General features: G+C 38.3%; 1 protein-coding gene across 1 annotated transcript in view; it reads right to left on the bottom strand.

Moving 5' to 3' along the window:
• Window positions 1–26,549, bottom strand: part of lrp5 (low density lipoprotein receptor-related protein 5) — a 47,658-nt gene that overhangs the window by 16,165 nt on the left and 4,944 nt on the right. Inside the window, exons 2-11 of the mRNA XM_006782255.3 lie at window positions 17,976–18,176; window positions 17,599–17,815; window positions 14,810–14,878; window positions 14,514–14,642; window positions 11,684–11,880; window positions 11,409–11,540; window positions 7,907–7,995; window positions 7,604–7,822; window positions 7,151–7,239; window positions 6,626–6,797 (exon numbers count right to left, since the gene is read on the bottom strand). Coding sequence (XP_006782318.2) covers window positions 6,626–6,797; window positions 7,151–7,239; window positions 7,604–7,822; window positions 7,907–7,995; window positions 11,409–11,540; window positions 11,684–11,880; window positions 14,514–14,642; window positions 14,810–14,878; window positions 17,599–17,815; window positions 17,976–18,176 — 1,514 coding nt within the window. The remainder of the gene's footprint in view (window positions 1–6,625; window positions 6,798–7,150; window positions 7,240–7,603; window positions 7,823–7,906; window positions 7,996–11,408; window positions 11,541–11,683; window positions 11,881–14,513; window positions 14,643–14,809; window positions 14,879–17,598; window positions 17,816–17,975; window positions 18,177–26,549) is intronic.

Genomic DNA, 26,549 nt, shown 5'->3' with positions numbered 1-26,549 from the left:
CAGTAATGCTTACAAGCACGCAGGCTAGATTAGAGTAAGGGTAAATATGGCCTCAGTCCATGGCCTAAAGACTGGTTGGCGACGCCCAAACAATCTATGGTTGCCAGGAAAAAGAGTGTATTCCCTGAAAGGTTGGTTGATCGCTTTCCCAAGTAGTAAACTTCAGTTTAATTCAGTTTTTTATACAGCGTCAAATAACAACAAAGTCGCCTTGAGGCACTTTCAATTCTAACAGACCAAAATTTTACTGTGAAGGTTAACGTTCTCTGTTTACAGTTTGGATAGCACTTGCACAGTTTCTGCACATATTGGCTAAAGTAACATCAGACACCTAACAAGAAAACACTTTAAACAGAAACCTTTTTGTTTAAAAGTGTGTTGCATCTCAACTGGAGGCAGCAAGACTGTGTTGATTTGTGTGAACATGCATAATAAGGCAGTGGAAGCAAAGTATTTACTACAGGATGACTGACATTCTTGCAAAAATAATTGCTAGGTTGTGCTTGATCAAGATGAAGCAGAGAGGCTGTCAAAAACTTATTGTCAGATCACACAGGAACACATTTGGGGGCTGATATATGTACCTTTGGTGTACCTTCAGCTCAAGTTTAAAAATCTCTGGCTGAAATGACACTAACATGATCATTTTACTGTTCATCATTGGATTAGCCATCAATAATTCTAATTTCACATCAATAATTCAACATTTGTCAGACTCCAAACTGAAAATAAGGAGTACAGACTATATGATACATTGACTGAAAAACTTGCTACAAATTTGAATTAAATTTAGTCGTCAGCATTACCTTTCAGCTCCTGCTTTTATATATATTTCGAACACAAGAAAAAAGCAGAATTAGAATGAGTGTTTTGCTGTGACGGGCATCTGTTTAATGAATACTCATTTAAATATCCATTCACAGGCTGAGGGGGTGAGCAAACAGAAATAAATAGAACATTCACTTTAATGGGCCTCTGATCCAAGGCAGGCTCCTAACCCCTCCACAAAAAAACCTATTCATTTATCACTGTGAAACAATTAGACATGGACATCCCAGTGAAAAGATGGCAGAGAGACTCCCTTTATCTCCCCTCTCGTCCTCTCTTACTCGCTCTTTCTTTCCACTGACTTTTTCAGGAAGAATTATGCACTGGGAATGTGATTTTTTTTCTCATCTTTTTCATTTTGGGTGTGAGAATGTCGCTTTTCTTGATGGACGTCCGGGGGGGATGGGAAGAGGGGGCAAAAGAAAGCTTGCGGAAAAGTAACAAGGTCTCATCAAGCACACAGTGAGACATCAGACCATCGGATGGTTCACAGACGCTCACACGTGGATTTTCTCTGATAAACATAAAGACAGACCCAGGATGAATAGAATCTACACAAAAAACCAAAGAAGCCACAAAGCTTATACCAATCACAAACCACACCACAAAAGCTTTGACACAAGCAGTGTTTTCTATAGGCAAAAAAACTACCAATGCATTCACTGTAAATGTCTGCTCCAACATTGATGCTGATGTGAAAAAAAAACTGCCAGGAAAACAGAAACACTAAAGGAAAAAGCAAGAGTGATTTTAACGATAAAGACTTCCTTACATATGTCATCAGCACTTCTGTGACTGGATAGTTTCCCTGAGTGCAGTGTTGCTTGATCGTAATTAATTAATTAATTTACACTTGTGTTCACATAAAATACTGATTGTCTAATGTTTTCTGATTTGTATGATCTGATTTTTTTCCTCCCAACATAGTAGAAATGAGCACATTTGACTTCACTCTAGTTAAGCCTTAATTTCTTTAGTCTGGTAAAATAATCTTTACTAATACGATCCATATACTGTCTTATTCCAAAGCTTTTCATTCCAACTTTTGGCATATACCTAGCTATTAGAAGTTCCACTACACTGAACTACACACATGAGAAAACCAGATTATAAAGACTTTGACAGGAATACATAAGAATATATATCAGTCAGATGTTCAATATGATGCCCTCACACTTTATGCACACATCTGGGGGGGAAACAACTACAACAATATGTTAGACCAGTTGCACACCAGCAAACGGGAGGCATACAGAAATTCCACAAAGGCTAAAAAATTTGCTTTAATTTGTCACTCATCGGGAAATATATAGACTGCTGATAGACAACCCTCTATCCTATCCATTTTGGCATTCCCCCTATAAAGTTTTCCTGCTGCTTAGTCTATAGCCAGTCCATTTGGCCAGCCCAGAGAGATTTGGCACATATACAGCAGGTTAAATAAGTACTGACCATGTCAACAATTTTCTAAGTAAATATATTTCTAAAGCTGCTATTGACATTACTTTTCACCAGATGTTGGTAACAACCCAATCCACACATGCAAAGAAACCAAACCATAGATGTCCATAAATTAAGTTGTTTGTAATAATGAAAAATGCCCCAGGGAAAAGTATTGAACACATGAAGAAACAAAGGTGCAAAAAAGCAGAGAAAGTCATGACACCAGCTGAAATCCATCAGTAATTAGAAATCCTGCCATTTGTGCAAATTAATATCAGCTGGTTCAGTCCCAACTAACTGCCTGTAAAAATGTGTCATGTGTGTCAGACAAGAAACACAACCTTATTGTTGCAAAACATACAGATGGCACTTGACACACAAGAATTTCTGAACAACTGAAGGTTCCAGTGAGCACTGCTGGGGCCAAAATCAGAAAGTGGAAAGATCATTTTACCACAAACCGACCACGACCAGGTTTTCCGACAGAGCAGTGAAAAAAATTATGAGAAGCTATCCAAGAGCCAAGGAGCACTTGTAGAGAGCTACAGAATGATCTGGAATCAGCAAGTACAATTGTTTCAGAGAAAACAATAAGTAATGCACTCAAGAGCCGTGGCCTGTATGCACGCTCACCATCCAAGAATCCAAAGCATGTTGCATCATGTTTAAAGTTTGCAGAACAACATTTAGACAAGCCTGTGAAATACTGGGAGAATATAGTTTGGTCAGATGAGACCAAAACTGAACTCTTTGGATGCCATAAAACACACCATGTTTGGAGGTCAAAGGTCAAAAGGCACTGCACGTCACCCCCAAACCACCACATCAACAGTGAAGTTTGGAGGTGGGAACATCATGGTGTGGGGCTGTTTAGGCTGTGCGGAGGCGTTCTAAAGCTGTCATCACCAACAAAGGCTTTTGTAGGGTGTTTAAATAAATTTCATTAAGTGTGTTGAATAATTTTTCCCTGTGTCATTTCTCATTATTACACATAATTTATCATTTGATTTCTTTGCATGTATGGATTGGATGGATTGCGATCAACATCTGCTGAGAATTTCATGTCAGTAGTGCTTTTACAAATATATCAACTTAGAAAATTGGTGACGTGTTCAATCCTTATTTGACCCGCTGTAACATCCCTGACATTCTCTCATTCTATACAGCATGAAGCAGTGACACTAGACTTGTTACTCAAAAAAAAAAACAAAAAAAAACGCGCAGGGCCTTAAGCAGGGGAAATTCCACTATATACACCTCCCCATTTTCTGAGTCCCACATCATTCACTCACACACACAAAAAAAACACAGGCACACATATCCACAAGTAGTAACCATATGGCTCAACAGAGTGGCTGAATGGCGCTACGCACAGTCAATCTGCATAATCACAACAAAGCAGCCGTTTTATGCATGTGTGCTGAGAAAGCAACACATCAGTCAACGCTTTCTCACATGAACACATGCTCGTTTCAAAAGGAGGGGGCCAGCGCGGTAACTTCAGAGGGGTTTTTTCCACAAAGGAGGCGAAGGGGGAGTCAGATTTCTTCAACAAAAAGAGTTGAAAACACTAAGACAGAGGAGGGGCATGGGTGGGGGTGGGGGCAAAGAAGAGAAGCAAAGAGAGGGAACCTGAGGGAGTGAGAGCATTCCTCCAGTGTTCTTAGAGAAGTTCTTCACTTAGCCGAGGCCTTTTGTCGTTCTCTCTTTCAGAAGCTAAAAGGCTATGTGCTGTTAGGCTTTCAGCTGTTTGGTAGGCTTGCTACAACCGCTAACAGTTATGTTTCCAACACTTCAGAGGAGCTTACATGCTATGATATTAATCTCCTGAAAAGCAGAACTACTATTTAACCCTCTTGTGGTCATCACACTAAAATTTGCTGGTTGCATTATGGGGACTTTATTCTTGCTCCACAGTGTAGAAACACTTTTTATCTCTTCACAACAGGAGTACATATACACACACATGCCTGAGGTACAATCCATAATCAGTTAAAGCAGTTAAAGTGTAAAAGAATGGTGAAACCTTTAACCTCCTAGGACCTGGCGTCCACATATGTGGACATCACATTTTGGGTTATTTATAGACTAAAATACTCAATTTTGCTCTACATGGGCCTGATATCCACTTACGAGGACACTATACTGCTTCTGTTCTATCAAACTTTTAAACAAATATCCTCATATGTGGCTCTTATTTTTCTTAAAAACAAAAATAAGGTTAAAAAAAAAAAATCTGGTAATTCTTTGTTTTTACATTCATCAGGCCCCAATATGCCCAAATATCAAAGAGAAAATGCATGTCGTGAAAGAGTTCGGGTCTTAGGAGGTTAAAGCAATGTCCTGATCTGACCAGCTTTTCCACCCATCCATCGAAACCATTTTCTGCTGTTAAGAATCCAGAGGGTATAATAATAATGGATTGCAGTTATATAGCGCTTTTCAAGACCCTCAAAGCAATTAACTAGTCCACTATTCATTCACACACTGGTGGAGGCAAGCTACAGTTGTAGCCACAGCTGCCCTGGGGCAGACTGACAGAAGCAAGGCTGCCATATCGCGCCATCGGCCCCTCTGGCCAACACCAGTAAGTGAAGTGTCTTGCCCAAGGACACAACAACCGTGACTGTCCGAGCTGGGGCTCGGACCGGCAACCTTCCGATCATAAGACGAACTGCCAACTCTTGAGCCACGATCGTTACAATCACTGGATTGGCAGAAAGCATCACCCCCAGTGATCTGTGAGTCACAATGTGGTCCCCACATTCTGCTTCCAGTACAAAATCCGTGTCAGCTACTTGTCGTCCAATTTGGTTTGGCATTTGGTTTTGAGGTGTTGTATTAGACCAGTGAATAAGCAATTGATAGAGAAATTAAATTAATGACCAATTTACTGCAAAATACAAATATTTTTTACCTGCTCTACAACACTAAGAATGTCCCCATCTAATCTGAAATGCTCTGCCTTGGCACCAGTTCTCTATCTCTGGTGAAAACTCACTCAGGTACGACAAGCCAAACTGGAAACAGGTGGCAGGTGAAAATCTAAATTAATTAAAAGAGGGAGTCTCTTCCTGGGTTTTTTTAATTAGTGAATGGTCTTAGTTCAGAAGCATATTTTATCAGTCCTGATTATTTTGTGAACTGTTTAAAAAGTGGATTTTTAATTGACAAATGTCTACTTTAAGATTAAATGACAGGATTAACACCACTGTTTATAAATGGGACAGACAGCTCAAAACCCACACATGTAAAAAATCTAACCCAATAGTATGTAAGCCCATCCAGTAATGATTCTACATTCCTTTGGGTGGCTGTTTAAATGCACATGCATGCACACATCTACTTTCTCCACTTCATTTTATTCTTTATGTTGTTTATCAGCTGTTTATTAAAAGAGCAGACATATAGACAGTTCACAAATTAAAAAGAAAAATCAACACACACTATTTTAGTAAGGTATTGGGCCAACATGTGTCAGCAAAACACCTTCACTACGCCCTGGAATTGATTTTTCAAGTCTGCTGTAGGAGTGAACGCTATTCTACTACAAGATATTCCCTCCTTTTCCTGTCCCTAATAATGGTGGAGCATCTAATAATGTCCAGATTGTCCCATGGGTATTCAAAATGACTGAAAGACTTCATATGAGTCACATCATTTTCACAGCATTCAGCGACATACAGCATACAACAACAACAACAAGTTAAAAAAGTACTATATAAATACCAGTATATAAATATACAAGTACCAGTCCATTCATCTGAGCCTCAGCCATCGCAATGGCCACGTGTGTTAGGTTAACTGCTGATTTTAAATTGGTTATGGGTGTGAATGCAGGTAGATAAAGCATTAAATTACATAGTCTAATGTACTGTATAAAATTGTGTGAAAAAATATGTGTGACCAGTGTAAGTGGTCAATAAGACCTAATTTCTTTAATTTCCTGCTTGTAAATTCAGATAAAACTGAGGTTATTATACTTGGCTCTAGAAATCTTGGAAACATGACGTCCAACCAGATACTTACTCTGGATGGCAATGCCTCCAGTGACACTATGAGGAATCTTGGAACAGGATATGTTCTTCAAAGTGCATATTAAACAAATATGTAGGACTGCTTTCTTACACTGTTATATTTCTTGTTTGATTGTTGGGGGTTTCTCTGTATTGTTGGAGTCTTTACCTTACAAAATACAGCACCTTGAGGTGACTGTTGTCGTGATTTGGCACTATATAAAAAACGGAACTGAATTGAAATTGAACTGACAAGGAGTAGAACAGAAATTCTGTAAAGGCTAGAAATTTTACTTTAATTTGGTACTCATCTGGAAAAAGACAACTGTTGAACGTACCTCTATCTTATCCGTTTTGGCATCTCCCCAGTAAAGTTTTCCTGCTATATAGTCTATAGCCAGTCCATTGGGCCAGCCCAGAGAGCTATTGACCAAGACCAGCCGGGCTGTTCCATCCAGATTGGCTCGCTCAATCTTCGGATGCTCACCCCAGTCAGTCCAGTACATGTAACTGTAATAAACAAGAGGCAGAAAAAACATTTTAGTTCCACTGACAGGAGAATATTAGATTAGGCAGGTATTCTTTTTGAAGCTTGCAAAAGAAATTTCACATTCCTCACAGTAGACAATTATTTGTAAAATCTAATGTTATGATATAAAACTGTTTTTTTCTTTCTTTCTTTGTTAGGCCATATGCTTTTTTTCAACATCAAAATCAATATTTCCCAACTTGGAACACTTGGGACTGCATTTTGATTTGCATGTTATAAACTCTCATGAATTTGGATTAATATATGGATAAGACGACTTTTGTATGTCGGATGATAGCTGTGTTCAGGTGGGAGAGCCAACTGAAGTACTCACCCATTAATAGGGTCCAGAACGATGGCTCTGGGTTCTTCCAAGTTCTCAGAAATCAAAATTTTCCGAGAGGTTCCATTTAGCCTGGTAACCTGGAACACCACATAACATTCCAATGTAAAAATGTAACACAACAATGCAACATATTTTTTAGATTTATTCAAACGGTTTGTTTGCATATATGTTTAAAATGTCATAGTCTTTTCTTTTTGAGTAATAATCACCAGAAGCTGTCTTGTCAATTGCACAGGCATAAACTTCAAAAGTCTGATTGGTAATCGGTTCACACAGATCCAAAAGTATGCAGACAGGCATTACAAGTGACCCAGTTAGACTTTTGTGTTCAATTCTTTTTAAATATAAACCATACAGCCTAAGAGTAAATTGTACACAGATTTTTACATAGAGATTTTATAAAATTTTTCAAAATTCACTAATGTAATAAATCAGATATACCTCAATCCGATCAGTGCCAGTGTCAGTCCAGTACAGGTTTCTGGCAACCCAATCTACAGCAATGCCATCTGGGTGGTTGATCTCCGTGGTAACCAACATCGTGGCATTACTCCCATCAATGCTGGATCGTCGAATGGCTCGAACCTCATCATCCGTCCAATAGACATAACCTTCAACTGGGTCATAATCTATAGCTATGGCATGGCGAATGTTATCAACCTGCATAATTAGAGGAACAGCAATGACCCTCAGCTCAGTAGCTCAGTTAATTCAGGAGCAGTCAATCTTCCTATGTCTTTTTACCTGCAGTACTATGTCTGTGAAATCTGGCAGGTCCAGTGAGATCCTCCTAAGGTCCGTCCGTCGAGCGAGCAACAGAACTTGCTCTGCTCCTAAACAAGACAGACAGTTATTAATAAGTAATTAGTAATTTATTATTACATTATAGAATTAATGCAATGTATTCTATATACTATAAGCACTTCATCTACTTCATATCTACGGCTAACATAGAATCCTCAATTAACCTAACATGTATGTCTTTGGACTGTGTGAGGAAGCTGAACCTGAAATAAACTGCGTACCTGCAGTAAACCCATGCAACCATAGGGAGAAAATGCAAACTCTGCATAAAAAAGTCCCAGCCAGGGTTCAAACCCAAAACATTCTTGCATGTCGCACAAGCACAAGGACAAAGTAACACAATGGCAAAAATCCCAGTTCAAGTCATTTGTGTAGCATGTTATGTACTGCCTTCTAACTTGGACACTACACACTGTTTCATTGAAAACTACCACAATAACCTCTGACATCAAATAAGATGACTCTTGAAGGAAATTGATACCAGAATTTTGCTTTTTATAAATGGATTCAAAGAACTTTTAAAATTCAACTCCTACCCCCAATCCAAAAAACATATGTTTAATATTGTTAATAATATTAGCTGTAGTTGTATCTTAAGACAATGACACAGCATTAAGCTTGAGGCTTCTATCCTGCATATGTAGGACTAATCTGCTGTTTAGTCATAGTTATTATGCACAAATACCCATCAGACATTTCTGTCCTATTTGGAAAATCGAACATTTTCCAAAGCCTCTGTTATTTAAACATTTATATCAAGAAGCCATTCAACAAACCAACAAAAGTTGGAGTATTTGGTATCTGGGTTGGAGCCAAAGCCCACAGCCCAATATAACTCTGTCTGTTGTCAAAAAAGATTTCAAGCCTGAGCCAAGCTTGCACTATTATCAGTTTTCTTGCCTCCTCCTTACTCCAACCAGTCTGGAAACAAAGGGCTCTGCTATCCTGGGGGATTCTCCACTGTGCTTGGCTGTTGATTGATTTAACAGGAGCCAAACTCACCTCATGGGAGACAATTAACTATTTTTCTTTGTGTCTTACACGTCTGATTCTGAGGTGCTCGGATTAAAAAAAGTTAAGTGTTTCTTTCTATGTTCCTATTTGATTTATCTTTCAAATCAATTCACTCAAATCATAAGACAAAACAGTTACTGTACAGCACGTCTGTAAAATAAATTACAAAACCTACAGACAATAAAGATATGTAACTGAACGTTACAAAATACACACCACGCTGAATTTTACTCTATCTGGATAAATCTCTAAGAAGTAAAATCTCATTTTTGAGGCCTCCAAATGTCAGCCTAAATATAAGCTCAGATAAAACACTCTTCTCCAACGTGTCAGCAAAAGCTTTAATCTGTGTTCTTTCAGCTGCACAACCAGCCAAAATCTGGCATCTCTCAGCCTTGGCACCAATCAGATATTACAATGAGAGTTATTCATTGTTACTTAAATGTCTGAGGCAAGGCGGGATAAATAAAGGAAGAGAATGAAGAGAAAAGAGGGAGAGCATCTGTGATTCCACTCTTCTCTTCGCTTGACTTCATTTTGAGACACTTAAAGACCCCTAACAAACAGTCTTACACACACACACACACACACACATACACACACACACACACACACACACACACACACACACACACACACACACACACACACATACACACACACACACACTACAGGCAGCGCAATAACAAACGCCTTCAATTTAACCAGCCAAGCAAAACAAATTAGAAGCACACACAAAAACACAAAGACACACAAACTGCAGCCTGACACAATGGGGCATTGTTGTTTTTATTGTCAACAGTGGCTAAGTGATTGGTTGGCATGCTTCATTCAAATTTAATACATTCCCATAACACAGCCTAACAGACACAGAAAACTCTAATACAGTGTTGTGCTATTATAGAATAAAGCTCTATTGTTTTAGCCTCATGGGAATCAGCATGGTGGCCGGTCAGCTAACTGTTAAACTACAGGGTTCATTTTACTGGTCATTTTACTTGTTTTCTAGCTGATGCTCCCCACTATGCATCACTTTTCACACACCAAACGCAGTGGTAAATGGGGTCGGCAAGAGTACACACTAATGATTCTAGGAAACTACAAATAGTACTGGGTTACTATAGACTGAATATGGTTAGCACAGATATGAAGATGTAATTAATGATTAGATATATAATTTATACTCACTATATATTAATTGCCCTTCATTTGTGGTAACATATTCAAACCAATCACATATTTATTAAAGAAGTGATTTGTTGTTGTCCACTCAGTAAAATTTCATGGTGTTGCTAATCATGGCATTAAGTTTTTATGTAAACGGTTTGCTAGCATTGCTACCATTCTCTGAGCTTATTACTACATTTCGCAGACTTATAGACAGCTTGCTATGTCACAGATTCTGATTAACTTTATTTTTTATAACTTTTATCTAGAACTTTATTAATATGACATTACTCCTCCACTCATGAGAAATTAGTTCCTTTAGAACTGAGGAGGCAATAACTTACTCATGTACCTGAAATACCAGAAAAGTCCAGTTATTATGTTACAGAACACAATACATCATTTTTCAGTTCAATGGAATTAATTTTATTTATATATTTTGTCTACTCTCTCCAGTAGTTTGTGTTTTGTCCTTAGCTCTCTATGCTTTAATTTTTTCCCTCTTCTCTTTCCCCTCACCCCCAGTCCGATCACATCAGATGGCTGCCCCTCTGAGCCTGGCTCTGCCAAAGGTCTCTTCTTTTTAAAAGGGAATCCTTCCCCATTGGCACAATGTTCTTGCAATAGGAAACTGTTTGAGTGTTGGCGTCACAATATAATAATATATCTATCCTGAAGCAACTATTATTGATAACTACCATTGCAAAAAAAAACAAACTTATTTTTTCTTTGTGCATGGCACGCATACTGAATTTTTCACAATGAATTACTGGATTTATCTGTGCTAAACAACTAAATCCACTTCATTCCTATATGCAGACCAACAATGGAACAAGCCAAAGTGGTACAGATTTTAGATTTTAAAAAATTCAGCCTAACCTAACCCTGGTTCCCCTGTGACATGCAAACACCCCAAACAAAAATAAAGAATGCCAAAGAACAGAGAAAATGGACAAACAGACCAGTACAAAAACTAAACTTAAAAACTAAAACTGAAGGAATAGAGCCATTCCTTTAAAACAAATGGTAAGTAGACTGGCACTTATATAGCACGTTTCTACTCAATTTGAGCACTAAAAGCACATGCTTTTATCCGTACCTAAGCACTTTTAACTACACGTCCATTCTTTCGCTCTCTCTAGTGGATACATTGGGGGTAACTTGAGGTTCAGTATTTTGCCCAAGGACACTTTGACACATGGACAGGGGAAGACAAGGTTTGGTTTATTCTGAGGTTATAGTAATGTAAATGGATCCATACCTGGTTTGCATGTCTTTTTGTCTGGTTTAAGCTGCACGCCAGTGGGGCAGGCACAGCTATAGAAAGGCTCAACTGGAGAGAGTAAGCAGAGGTGACTGCAGCCTCCATTATTGGTACTACATGGTGTCTGGACTGCAACAAAAATACACGTTGGGGTGAGAATAAGCAGAGAGATCATTAAATAATTACCAGAAAGTAGATCAAAGTTGGCCAGAATTACTCCAGCTCCAAACCTAATCTACAAACACAAATGTAAAACAGTCTGAAACACGTACTGTCTGGTTGGCGGTAGGGCTCCAGAACCTGTATATCCATGGGAGAGTAAATCCCACTGAGGATCTCTCTGGTTTTGTCTCCACTGTGTTTGCTACAGGCGTGGATGGAACGAGTCTGCCAGTCGGTCCAGTATAATGTCTCCTCAGACAACGTTAGGGCAAAAGGATGGGTCAGGGTGCCTTCCACCACCGTTTCACTGCAGGATGAAATGAAAGCTTATTAATTTATGTTTACTCATGTCATTAAAAACACATTTTGAAATGCTGATAGAAGGAACTAATGAATAAATATAAACAGCTCGATTTATTGGGGGTTTTTTTGTTTGTTCTATAATGTACTTAAAAATCAACATTTGTGTTAGCATTCATGTTTGCAAATTTATCTGTACTTCCATTAACACTTTAACTGATCTTACCACTGACTCACAGGATTATATTTCTCAAACCATATAAATGCTCAGCCAAACCATTTTCAAGACCACAGACAAGAAAAGGATTCTTAGGACCAGAACTGCAAACTCTTGTGTACAAATGAAATTTTGGTTCAATGGAGGCAACGTAGGAATGAAACTGTCCTCTTTAGAACATAAATATCTAAACCACATTCAGGTGCAACCTCACTCACTCTCACCATCATTAATATAAAAAAAACTACATAAAACAAAGATTGGAGAAGTGTTTGAGGAATCACTGATAAGGAATAAATGTTTCATTTCTGAAACACAATCATGTAAAGAAAAATATAAAGAAAACACAAAGAACTGGCTGTAACCAGTCATCATTCTTAGTTACATGCCCGAGTGTGTTTGTGTGTGTGTGCATTAGGAAACAGGAAAAATGTAACTAACTCCAGATTACAAAGCTTTGTCCAGCTTTTGTATGTAATTGAGGGCGTGAGCAGATATTAATTTGCAGACAAACATTATCCACTCTGATAATTACTACAAGTTCTACAGTTACTACAAGTAAAAGGCCTGTGTGACTTGGCTTGTTCTAGACAGAAACATCATCAATCCAAAGCAGTGCTGGTAAATCTTGTGACGCAGAAAAATCCAGGACCTATGTTCAGGGATGGGCAGGATTTTATCAAACCAGGAAATTAAGATGAGCACTTTTTCTGTTTCTCTTAAAGAAAGTATGTCTGTTTCTCTAGTTCCTTCTCCTTTTCCAGTCCTCATTTTCCCAGTCTCTGGCACATCTGGTCGAATTCCATTAACTATGTTTAAAAGGTCAGTAACTGGAAATCTTTTACAGATGGACTGAATGTTGGTGGGCTAACTAACTATCAGTAATATAATATAGTAACTATCAGTTATATGTGCTTTACTGTGCACTATTTGGCACATTCGTTTTTTTTGGATGGAAACAAAAAGAGAAAAAGAGTTAAAGAGCATATGTGGAGAAAAAAGGCCAATAGAAGGAAAAAGAAACAAAAGAAAATCCTGAGCTGTGAGCAAAATGCAGTGTGTGTGTGTGTGTGTGTGTGTGTGTGTGTGTGTGTGTGTGCGTGTGTGTGTGTTTTGACTGGGGAATGCACACCACAGCTCTGTTTGTCTTGGACTATTCCATCTATTTTTTTATTCGGTCTGTGCAGCTATTTTTCACTTCCCACCTCCATTTTTCTGTTCCCAGTGAAAACTCAAAGCGTTATTTGCTGATCGTTGATGTTTTTATTCTTGATCCTGATTAAGAATTTTGAAAAGAATGTTTTATTTCTGCCTTAATTAAAAATACTGTCATAATAGGTGACTGTTGACAACTGAAAGAACTATATGAAGTAAGACATCAGTAAATCTCATCTCTATTGTACAGTGACAAATATTGTTCTCACCTAAAATGTCAATAGTGCTTCAAATCAGTGCTACACTGAGCTAGGGGTTTCTATTTCCAATTCAATACTGATACCTTGGTACAAAGAATCAATAAATACCAGTGATAAGACAGAGACAGGGAATGTATATGTTTAAGACATCCTCAACTTAAACATTGATCTTCTAACTTGGCAAGATACACTGAAAAAAAAAAACATATTGGCGATGTTCATCTAATTTATTTGAATTAGCTTTCATGTCTGCTCTAAGTGAGAGTCATCATGCTGCAGCACACTGCTGTCATTAAAAGTTGCAGTACTTTCTTTGTTTCCTGCACCTCATTTTATGTAGATAAGACAGCTGGAAAGAAACATTAAAAATTCAGTTTATGACAATATATTACATACCATTAGCGTACTTAAAGTATTTCAAACGTCCTTCTATCTTCTACCATGTACATTGTAATTTAACCCCTAATGCGTATAGTGCATCTGTCCTGTCTGCCTCTCCTCGCCCAACAGGTTGCAGAACAAGGCCCAGGGAGGAGCAGCCGTCTGCTGCGACCTGTGAAAAGGGAGTTTTTCCTTCCTACTGCCAACAAAGTGCTATTTTCTCTGAATTCCTGCAGGGTTAGGGCATGGGGTTGAGAGATATTGGCTTGATGTAACTGGGCTCCTCTCAAAGCACAAGCTTGGTTTGAAACCAGTCTCCTGGAGAGGGGCTAGCTTCTATTCCACTCTAAAGTTGTACTCAGTAAGAGGCAACAAAAGGGGATTTGGTTATACTGGCTTATTGTCTTTGCAGTGTAGTTTTTACCAGTGGACCAGAACAACAGTCCGGGTATGCGGCAATGTTTTTGGTTTTGGATTACAGTATATGGATCCCCATATACTGAACTGAATGAAAAGGAAGGAGGAAAAGCTTACATCATTACACTCTTGGTTTGAATTCATTCTAAGACAGTCTTTTACACGCACGCACACACACACACACACAGAGATATATATAAAGCTGCATACCGTGCTGATCCATCCAGATTGGCTCTATGAATGAAGCTGAGTTTGGCATCAGCCCAGTACAACTTCTGTTCCACCAGGTCTATGGTGAGACCGTTGGGCCAGTAAATGTCCTCATTCACTATTACTCTCCTGATACAAGACAGACATGCTTAGAACTGAGATTTAAAAAGAACGTTTTAATGTGACTTTTTTGTAACACATCTAAACAAAATGTCCACACTACAAAAATAAAACTACAACTAGTATACTACTGTAAACACAGAAGATCTGAGTGCAGTCTTATGTAGTTACCGTACCTGTTGCTGCCATCCATGCCAGCACGCTCGATCCTGGGTTCCTCCCCCCAGTCTGTCCAGTACATGTAGCTGAGGGGAAAAGCAAAGAAATATATCACTCATACACATAACATTAAAACCAAAAGGGTTTTGTTCTTTTTTTTTTCTTTTTTTTTTAATTTATTTTTTTAGTTAATTAGTTAGTTTTTTGTTGGGTTTTTTTTGTTGTTTTTGTTTTTTTTTTACGTTTATACAACTTCTCAACATGTGATGTTTTATCCGTGTAATACGAGTTAATGAGTACTGTGTTAGAGGTTATTAGCATCTATTCCCCCATCTCCTGTAGTACACAGGTCATCCAGAAGGCTGTGGAAAAGTGTTTTTGTTGGTGGATGATATCAAATATAACTTTTTGGTTTAAATGATAAACTTTCTGTTGGTAACAGGAAAATCCTGAGCTCCATCAGGACCTTATCCCATGTTTGAAATATGTTTTTATTGTCAGGGTTTGGAGCTATTTTGCTTAATCTAAACCACCACTGATGGAACAAAGTTTTAAATTTTAAGTTACGTACATAAAGAAAAATTTCAGGAAAGGTGCAAGTTTTGTATAGTTTCCCTTTCACAGATACTAATACTGGATAGTAATACTGGATAACTTGCTTCTGTGAAGTAAGTAAGTTAAATTTGTACTTTTCATCTGTTTTAGTAATTGTTCTTATTATACTGACTTGATATCTCTATGCTACTCACAGTGGTGGTATGGTGGCGCAGCGGCTGGTGCTGCTGCTTGACAGCAAAAAGGTCCTGGGTTTGAATCTGCAGTTTGCATCTTCTCCCTGAGACAATGTGGGGTTCCCTCCAAAGGAATGCATCTTAGGTCATGTGGTTATTCTAAATTGGCCTTGGGTGTGAGGTAGATAAAGTGTAATAATAACTAAAAGGCACGTATGAATCGATGGTTAAATGTGGTTTGTAGTCTGAAGAAGTCTGAGTGGTCAGTATGACTAGGAAAGCATTATAAATGCCAGTCCATTTGTGCAAAAACTATTCTTAAACTCCTGCAACTGTAGCTAAAGAATTGAAATGAGAAATCTGGGAATAATGTGTATATATACAATATTGTCTTTGCATCTCAATGTTGTCTTTTATGTTTTTAAAATATGATTCCATATATATACTGTATATATACTACAGATTCAATGACCCCACCTGTAGTAACATTTCACTGGCACTGTAATGTGAATGCAGATGCTTCACCCTGCCTGAGTTTCATCTTTTCTCACACCACCAATGATTATTTTCTTTATAATGAAAAACATTGGCCTGAAACTCCAACACAGAAACACCCCGTGGTTCTTGTGCTCTATACAAATGTTATCTGTGCACACTGACAATCTAACTTTTTCTGTCATTGACTTGGTTTTTAGCCTGTGGTGAAAAACTTTTCTTACAGTGAAATGTGTATTTAAGGGAAAAACACATTTAAACATAAAAAGGTCAAATACCTTTAATGCAATAACAAGAAATGTGATTTCCAGCTCCACTGTTCTAGTCAGGCTGAATTTACCTGCAACATAATATGTGTCGTCTGATGTTCTCAGGTGCAAACAAAACTGACCACGGCAGCTTTTCATTTTTTTAGTCATAAAAAAATGTTTTTTTTTTAAAACAAGACTCTGAAAAGGAAACTTTGTATAAAAATGGCTGTAGTTCATAAAAAATGTTCTTAACCCCTTGAATTAAAGGCAAAAGCAAAAAACAAACAAACAAAAAAACAGTGTCACTATCCATACACTTAAGGACCTAATTGTATGTACAAGGCGCCGTTTAGCAGGGTTTTTTTTTTTTTTTACCTTTATTTATACAGGTATTCCCATTGAAACTCAACATCTAATGTACAAGGGCTTTGGTTCTTAACCCTATTAAAACAGTGAAAGTAAAGTGCAAACCATAAAGCTCCTAAATGGGACGCAACCTGTCTGGGTTGGAAACCCTGTGACTTCTTACATTACAGCCAAAGAACAAAGGCAAAGAACGCCTTCTGTGTACATTTTGACCCCACTGGCTTCTGACAATTTTACTCTTTACTCTTTGGATAAGAAAGCTTTGCCTACCTGTCTTTTCTTTTAAATCTGTGTATGTGCAGCATTTCCAGGAACATTTTCAGCTGCCCTTAGCTCAATTGTTTAGTAACCCAGTGTGTTAAAGAATGATCCTCATCCTCTCTGAATATTTGTGGTAGCATATAGATGTAAAATGATAAAAATGTGTCACTGTCACTGTATCAGTGTTTTTTGGTTTTTTTTTTTTTTAGATGAATTGCTATTTCCTAGTGTCCTAAACATGTTTATCTGTGTGTTCAGCTTGTCCTGTCACTCATTCAGCCAGCCAGACTCATTTTCCATCATCACTGATTGTAAGGTCAATATAATCATAAAAAATAGTACAGCTTTTTTTCCTGTAAAAACAACAGTAGTTGCATTTTTGAAGTGTTTCTACTGGCATTTATAATAATTAGTGAGCTTTCCAGTTTCATTGGGGACAACATGAGCTATAAGAGATCAAATCAGCAGAATCAGTAGAGCCAAGAAACTAGAAACTAGGTTATAAAATGTAAAAAAAAAAAGATTTTTGATATCCATATCAGTTTTACACCCAATTATTAATTTGATGTAGAATCTGGTCTGTGGTTTGATTGTGAGGATATTTTACATAGCCTACACCCCACACAATATCTGATCCATTCAATAACAAAAAACGAATGGTGTCAGACACATCTTTGCACATTTCTGTGTGTATTTTGTTACCGCTGGCCAGGGTTGAGAGCGATTGCCCTGGGCTGGTCCAAGTCCATCCAGAACAACACCTTTCTTGAGGTTCCATCTAGGTTGGCCACTTCAATGCGATTGGTCTCTGAGTCCGTCCAGTAGAGCTTTTTACCCAACCAGTCACAGGCCAGCCCATCAGGACTGTCTAACCCTGATACTACCACAGTCTGGCCTGTTCCCAGTGCCTCTTTAAGGGCTGTAGGTAAAAAAAACAACAAACTCAGTTGAAACTGTTACATGAAAAAGGGTGTATATTTCAATAAATCATTAACACATGCAGCAATAGTTATTTTAGCTTTTTACGAGAAAGTCCTCACCAAGTAGAAAAATTAAAAGTAAACAGTGTGTAGTCTTACAGTTAGAAGACTGATTCCAGTGAGTCTGTTTGATGGCTTCTTCACTGACATCCGTCCAAAATATCAGGCGTTCAGAATACAAGAAGTCCACAGCTGCTGCATCTTCCAGGTCACTCACGATGATGGCGGATTCCCCGCGGACACCATCTGCATCTACCAATCGCACGTCACGCCGATTGGCAAAAAGAAGGAGCGGTGACCCTGGAATGGAAAAGATCCTTTATGTAACATTTCATATATCACTCAGATTTCTCACAATGTTATTTCATACAGAGATGCAAAGATGCGTATATTCGAACAGTTATTAAATTTCACTGGTTTGCTAAAAAAAACAACAACTACTGGATCTGCCTCTAGCAATCTGACTAAAGCTTTCAATTGATATCACGGCAATTCTCTCAAAAAATGAATAAACTTTTTCAAACAAAATGCTGCTTTATTTCTTCTGAATATTCTCATTTTTGTCTTTTTACCAAGTACAGACTGAAGATGATTTTTCCTGGAAATATGTGGGAAACATATCCAAAAGACTGACAAACACTCATTTCAGGGAGTTACTGCATTGGGAAAAAAATGCATTTTGGAGTCTCCATACTCTAACCTTTCATGTCTCCTATAAGATCAGCACAGGGGGAAATTAATGCATTTTGCAATTATTACGGTACCACTATCCACCTTCTCTAATGCAGAGACACACACCTGGGGGTTATTTTGCAGTTCCAGCACGTGTTACACCAGCGGAAGCCTTTTCTCTGTACCTACAGTTCTACTGACTCTCTAATCAGTGTGCTTTTATATGTGTAAACTGGCTAACTGTTCTCTCCTCCTCTCTGCACGGCACACACACAGTGGTGTCTTTCACATGCCCAGTGAACTACAATCCTTTTCTGAGCTGAGAATTAAATATACATAAAAAACAAACCTATTCTCAGATAAATACTGACACTGAGCACAGTGCTGATTCTAGACCTACACACAGTCAAGTTCACAATAGAACATAAAACAAACCAGGGCAATATAAGAAAAATGTTTGTACAAGAAAGCATTCCCACTCTGTCCCAACCATGCGGTAAGTATGCAAATGTCAGGGTCCAGATTCCATAAACCCATGTCTTTGTCAGCGCGGTTCAGTAACTCAAGAGATGTTGTCCTCCCACTGTTGAAGCCAGTAGTGATCACAGCAGCTGCCACCGTGCCTCTGGGGAATCCTGTGGTTTTGGCCAGGCAGGGTGGCAGAGCTACTACGCTGTGGTTTGGCACAACCGTGCCTCCTATAATCCCACAGAACGAAGCCAGTCTGCCTCTGTTAGTACGAACGCTGCCCAGAAACAATACCCAAGCCCTAAAAGACACATGGTACTGCTTTTATTAAACATAGTGTCTCCATAAGGCAATGGTTTAAACGTTCATTTAGCAAGCTAAAGCTCTCAGTTCCAGGACGAGCAGGGATTGCACCAGGAAGGGTATCTGATGTAAAAATCTGCCAAGTCAAACATATGGATCTACCTGTTGTGGCGCCCCAAAGTGAGCGCTGAACGTAGTCTCTACTGCTGTTATTGAAATCAAATTACATAGATAAAAGCAAGCACGGTGGTGCGGTGGATAGCACTGTTGCCTCACAGCAAGGAGGGCTGCGTTCGATTCGAGTTGGGGTTCGAGTTCAGGGCCTTTCTGTGTGGAGTTTGCATGTTCTCCCCATGTTTGCGGGGGTTCTTCCTCCCACAGTCCAAAGACATGCAGTTAGTAAGGTTAGGTTAACTGATGATTCTAAATTTTCCATAAGTGTGAATGTGAGTGTAAATGGTTGTCTGTCTCTGTGACAGGCTGGCGACCTGTCCACGGTGTACCCTGCCTATCATTCATGCTGAAACACTCAAATAAATAACAAGAGAAAATGAATTGATAATGATTAATCGAACCAGTAATTCTTTAAAATATTCAGTTCAAACACAACATTGTTATGTTACTAGAGAGGAAATAGATAGCTTTACTGTAACAGTAATGAAACAGATACATTAAACAAAATGACAGAAAATTACAGCAATTCACCTCAAGTGAGTGGCCATCACGTGTCCATGCTCATCCACACTCAGGCTACACCCTTGCCTGTTTCCAGTACTGAAAACGAGTCTGAAGCGATGCTGTTTGCTACATGTTAGAAATGACAACTGTGGATAATGTCCAGAAGCGATTCTCCTAACAGAGGTGGGATTTCATGTATGAAAACAACTAAGCAGAGCGAGGCCCCCCAGATGGATGAGGACAGGGATAACTCTGGGAATCAGAGAGCTGATACATTTAAGGGACTTTCAACACACTGGCAGTTTTTTAGTTGGTGGAATAAAACCTGGCAATCAGATTGAAATTAATGTTAAGCAACACAAAGTTTAACACAGGTTACTCTTACAGTTTCATTGAACTGTGTTTTCTCTATCACTTATTTATTTTGTACAAAGAAAACCAAAACAATAACTTAAAGACTAACTTCCAGTTTGGTAACCTCAGTGAAAGAAATGTGCTGGAAAATTATCTATACATGCTGAAATAACAACGAAAGTAATTTTTATAACAGTGTTTATTCTCTCCTCAAAACACACAGGGCTGAGCCGTAAGAATGAGAGTGCCATTCTTATAATCCTATGAGTGACTGCTGTTTTTTCCTACTGTTGCTTTTTTGCTAAAGGAGATGGGTTATTTTTACATTTATGGGGGACTCTCAGAGAGCTTATTATACTCTGAGGAGTTTCATTTTTGTTATTGATGAATAAGAATATAAACTTTGTTAGTATTAATGTAAACGGGCTGAATGGACCAGTTAAAAGAAAGAAAGTTTTAAACCAGCTAAGAAAAATGGAAATTAATGTTGCCTTTATACAAGAAACCCATCTTACTGCAATAGAACAAAGTAGGTTGGCCATGTTATGTCATCTTCATTTTATTCTACAGCCAGAGGACTGGGTATACTGTAGAGGTGGGAATCACCATACAACTCACGATACAATATTATCACAATACTTAACGCACGATACGATATTATTGCAATTTTTTAAAAATATTTTGCGATATTCAGATTCTGTACACAAAGGTAAACTTTATCAATATTCATTTTTATCTAATATCAAAGTCTCACACTCAGTCTTTCTATCATTTCAGTTTTATTGTTGACAAACTGAACGGTTTGTATTACAGTCTAGTCCAACTTAACTGAACGCAACCATCTGGTTCAATTATAGCTATTCTAAACTATGCAATTTATGAAAACTATGCAGCCCATTCAGCAACTGAAGAATTTGAAAGTAAATTAAAACAAAATATAATTTTACATTAAATAAAAAAGTTTTAAACTTAATTAAAATAAAACATGTCTTAAATTAAAATAAGTAAACTGTCATGTTTATTGCTGCCAAAAAAAAGTTAAACACATTTGGACAGTGAAGGATTCTTGCTCAGAAAAAGGATCAACATGCTCTGAAGTCAGTCCAGTCCACGAAAACTTTTTTTGTAACAAAATATCAATTTCTGCTGTCCCTGTATCGATACATTATAAGCAAACAAAATATCACGATACTACACAGTATCGATTTTTCCCCCCACCCCTACTATACTGATAAATAAAAATATTCCAGTGACAACAAAAGAAACTTTAATTGACCCTTCTGGTTGATTAGTTAATTGTGAAATTTATTCAGAACAATGGACCCCCCCCCCCCTAAATTAATACAACCCAGTTATGATCATAGTTCCTTTTTCAAGATATTTTTCTGATAATAGCAGAAGGACAGCAAAACATACTGGTACGGAATGATATAACTTTTTTTCTACTTCCTATTTTGGACAAATCAACTACAACTGTATCCAGTTTAAAACTATTCCAAATAACTGTGGCTTTCTGCTCTTGTTTGCATAATTCCCATATTAGAATAGATCGTTTTTTTGTTTGTGTCAGCACAACTATTCCACAGAACACTGGATAATCCACAGCTGCCCAGGATCCTGTCTGACCACTCAGCTCTTGATTCCAGAAAAACAGAAACAACAGCTAACAGCCTTAAAATCCCACAATTCTCCAAAAACCTGTTTTCTTTGTAATTTATTAGAGATCAGATTAAAATAATCTGTGAAATGAATCGCATTTCCGCTCCCAACAGCTTTATACTATGAGGCACATTAAAAGCATATTTGAAAGGTCAAATAATATCATTAACAAAAAGTATTAAAAAATATAATGCAAATGCAAACAATAGAAGAATTGAACAAAGCAATGTCTAAACCTGTAAAGGAATTTCAACATACTGGCTGCTGACACAACAATATTCACATCATATTGCCTATTTCTTTATGAACACAGACTATAAATTCATTTCTAAGTCACTGGCTAACAGGCTTGGTAAGTATTTGCCACGCCTGATATACCAGGATCAAAATGTATTTATTTATAATCGCTCACTATCTAACAATTTATGTAACCTTTTTAACAGTGTCCATCTTTCAAAATCCCAGTAGAGCCCAGTACAGCAGTAACTCGTGATGCCAAAAAGCCTCTGACAGACTGGAGTGGCCATATTTGTTCAGGCCCGGGCGAAGGCTTCCACTAATGCACAGATTTCAGCTGAACAGGTCAAGTCGACAGGGTTGTCCTCTGTCTCCGGCACTATTTGTTTTAGCTGTTGAGCCTTTGACAATGTCAATCAGATGGGATCCTGATATAAAAGGCTTTGAAATAGATCACAGAAACAAAAAAACTTACCCTGGTAAGTTCCTCGTTAGGCTACAGACATTAGTTAATGCCTCCACTGGTATTTCAGAATACAAAGTTAACTTGATTGGAAGGGTTAATTGTGTCAAAATTAAAATTTTACCAAGACTGTAAAATACTTTTTAGTCAAGTTTTTTTCTTTTTTTCAAAAGAATCAATAATTATGTCAGACAGTTTCTATGAAAGGGTAAATCATTAAGAGTCTCCCTTGAAAGGTTAACTTGGGATCATAAATATGGGGAGGCTTCAACTACCCAACTTTAAAAAAGTTTATTTAATTTCCCAGTTGCAATTTATCTCATCTTTCTTTTAGGCTGATAGATCTGTGTGTGGACTCAAATGGATCAGGATTCTTTGAAAGAGAAAGTTGCCAGTGAATTTGTTTATAGTGTTTATAATAGTGTCATGGTCCCTTAATTAAAGCTGCCTCCCTTAGTTAATTCTTTTGAGTTTTGAGTCCTGCAATTGGGTCCTCATCCTGACTGTCACAGCACCGTACTTGACAAATACCTAGAAAATCTGATAACATCATCATAACATCTGTTGCACTTAATTGAAATCTGGTATGACGTTCACAAAATACTTAGACTGGAAATTCTGAATGCATGAAACCAGCAAGTAAACTTGTTCAACCGGAGACAGAAAAAAAATGTATTCCCAAAGCATATTCTCTATTACAGAGTCCAAAGCTCTGTTTGCATGAACCTGTTTAGGTTCATGCAATGTCAGATTTAAACAAAGATTTAAGCATAAGAACTGATGACCATGTGTGATCATATTTATGCTGGAATAGCTGAACTGTCACATTACAACTTCCCTCACCAACTGTAGATCCAGAATTACATAGATCCAAACCTGAAATCTCAGAAATGTGTTTTAGATGTGATGTAGAAGGTGGTTCCTTCCACCACTGAATCTGGCTTTGTACAAGGGTACACTCTTTCCTGCAGTCTTTATAGTACCATGACCAATATTATGGGGATTAATATTCCATTAGATCCTGAATTGTGTTTACTGGAAACAAAGGTCAGTGGATCTCAACTAAATATCAAGTAAAACTTATGTTTACATCAGCAAGCATAATGCAAAGCGTCACCACTGGTCATTTCTCCATTTGGCATTCACATGGACAAGTCTTGGTTTGGCAGTCGCCAGGAGAATGATACTTGTCTTCTTGTCCCCCCTGCATAGTAGGTGGCAGAGCAGGTCAGCCACTAATCAGAAGGTCGGTGGTTCGATCCCAGGCTGCCTCCTGGCTGCATGCCAAATATCCTTGGGCAAGATAACTAACCCCATGTTAGTACTGGTGGTGGTCAGAGGGCCCGGTGGCGCCTGTGTCCGGCAGCCTCGCCTCTGTCAATGCGCCCCAGGGCAGCTGTGGCTACAATGTAGCTTGCCATCCCCAGTGTGTGAATGGGTGAATGACTGAATGTAGTGTAAAGCGCTTTGGAGTCCTTAAGGACTAGAAAAGCGCTATACAAATGCAGGCCATTTACCATATTGTCTCGGTCTTAAGTGGTAACACGTCAACTGTCTATTATGTAGAACTTTGATTAGCAGGACATTCACGGATCGTGACGCTCACTGCCCAGCTATTTTCAGCCTGTGATCTCTGCCTACATTTCCGTACTACCTCAGTTCCTCTCTTCCAGACTTCAGCCTCCCTGCTCACCTGCACTGCCACTGGTCCAAGCCGTCCCCGTTTCAGTCTCCATCCTTACATACCTCGCCCAAGACTGCAGTAAACATGTGGCAAACAGTTCGAGTTTCTCGTTCTCATTCCAGTGTTATGTTTATCATTTCATCCTCACTGTAAATAAACCTGCCTTCACTGCAGCTGTGTCTGTCTGAGTGATCTGCCACCAGGGTCCACTAGTGTAATTCCTGACATCCTGGTACATTTCTGGAATGAACTCCTGATTCAGCTGTTTATTTCCCTCAATGTGCTTCATAAATGCGAGGTTAACCTAACCCGCAGAATCACTGAGCGAGAGGGATACTAATGCCACGTTTTGGCCCAGATGTGCCAGAGGTCAGTTCGAGTTGCTTCCTTTCAGGCGTTTTCCATTCTGAAAAATTTGGGGATATTTTTTTAATATTAGTATAATGTGTTTAATAAGTTTAAAAGAGCATTTGCATTACATATGGTTCACTTTTTCAAGTATTCTGTTTTATTGTGAAGAGCTCATGATTATAAGAGGAAGTCAATGTGGTTGTGATCGGTCAATCAGATATTGCATCTGTATATATGAAATTGTGTTTTTTCATATTGTGAAACATGTTGCAAAACAGTAAGGCAGACTAATTGTATTATTTAAAGATTGCATGAACATACTCTGCAGGTTAGTGCAGAATGAACAGGTTAGTTTGCTGTACTGTGATGGGTTTAAAGTAAACAACAGTGTGTTGGACTGGTGCACAGTGGCTGTGCGGTCGTGGTTAAAGTTTGATTACATGAAATGTAGCATTGGTTAATATGAACTTTAGCTGATGATGCTTCATACCAGCTGTATACTGTCTAATATGAAGACAGCATAAACAGTGTACTGTTAGTATATAGAATGGAAATTGGCCAGGACAACTCATGAAACATCTGGTGACATCTGGTTCAAGTTTATAAATCCACAAAGGGCAGCAGGTCAGCTGATCACAGCTTGTACACTAACAAAATCTACTGAAGCTCTCAGTTTTTATTATTGTGAGTAGTGATTCTTTTCTTTGCGCTGAGCCACTACAATTGATTTTAGGGTTGAATCCCACTGTAACTCCTGACTGTGCTCATTTTCCTGTTTAGAGGCAAAGTCACCCTCTATAATGTAGGCAACAGAAAATCTTTTTCTTTTTCTTCTGATTCAAGCTGCCTACAATACTACTTTCTTACTTTGAGTCCATTTCACAGCCTGTACTTTTTTACTTTTACTTGAGTAACGAACATTACTTCAACTTTTACTAAAGTAATTTTTTAAAACTAGTATTTGTACTTCTACTTAAGAACAGAATGTAGGTACTTTTTCCACCTCTAATGTTAAGAAATGAGGATGTCATAGGGACAGCTCAGGTTGAGTGGATTCAGGCAAAATTACAGAAGCAAGGCTGAGATGGTTTGGACACGTGTGGAAAAGAATTTTAATACAGAGCTGCCAGGCTGGAGGGAAAGAAGGGGACCAAAAAGAAGATTTGTGGATGTCGTAAAGGATGTTATGCAGAGGGTTGGTGTAACAGAGGAGGATGGTATGAATAGGATCTAATGAATCCACCGTAGTGATCCTTAAAGCGAGCAGCCAAAACCCAAAGAAGAACACTTAATGTAATGACCACGCTATATCATAACTAAATTTTTACCCCAGATAATCCTCCTCCGAAACAGCAAATCAGCCCATAAACTTATCAGGAAAGTCTCTAAAGATCTATTTTCCCAAAGACCTCGATTTAACTTTTTCTATACAACAGGCAGGTTTAAGGCACTTCTGCACTGGCTTTACCTTTCAGGCCTGAAAGCTACATACATCTTTTATACTGTCACCCCTAATAAAAAGTTCTGAAAGATCCTACACCATGACTTTCCGTAGTAGGATCAAACTAAAGGTGCAGGGCATCAAAAATCTCCTGATGATTCCATCATTGGAAAACTGTTTATTTATATTATAAGATGCCAATGCCCTGTGGCAGATTCCAAGTAAGGACCAAGTCTCTCTGTGTGTGTTAAGTCTGAATCAGTACATCATGAATCCAGTGTCAGTCAAGTCAGTAGAAGTCCTGAGAAAGACAGGGCATGCCTAAGTGTGTGTGTGTGTGTGTGTGTGTGTGTGTGTGTGTGT

This window comes from Neolamprologus brichardi, chromosome 7 (genome assembly GCF_056152115.1).
Source record: "Neolamprologus brichardi isolate AB-2024 chromosome 7, ASM5615211v1, whole genome shotgun sequence".
NCBI classification, from domain to species: Eukaryota; Metazoa; Chordata; class Actinopteri; order Cichliformes; family Cichlidae; genus Neolamprologus; species Neolamprologus brichardi.
Note: the sequence above shows the minus strand (reverse complement) of the source record. Positions and strands in the feature narration are given on the sequence as shown.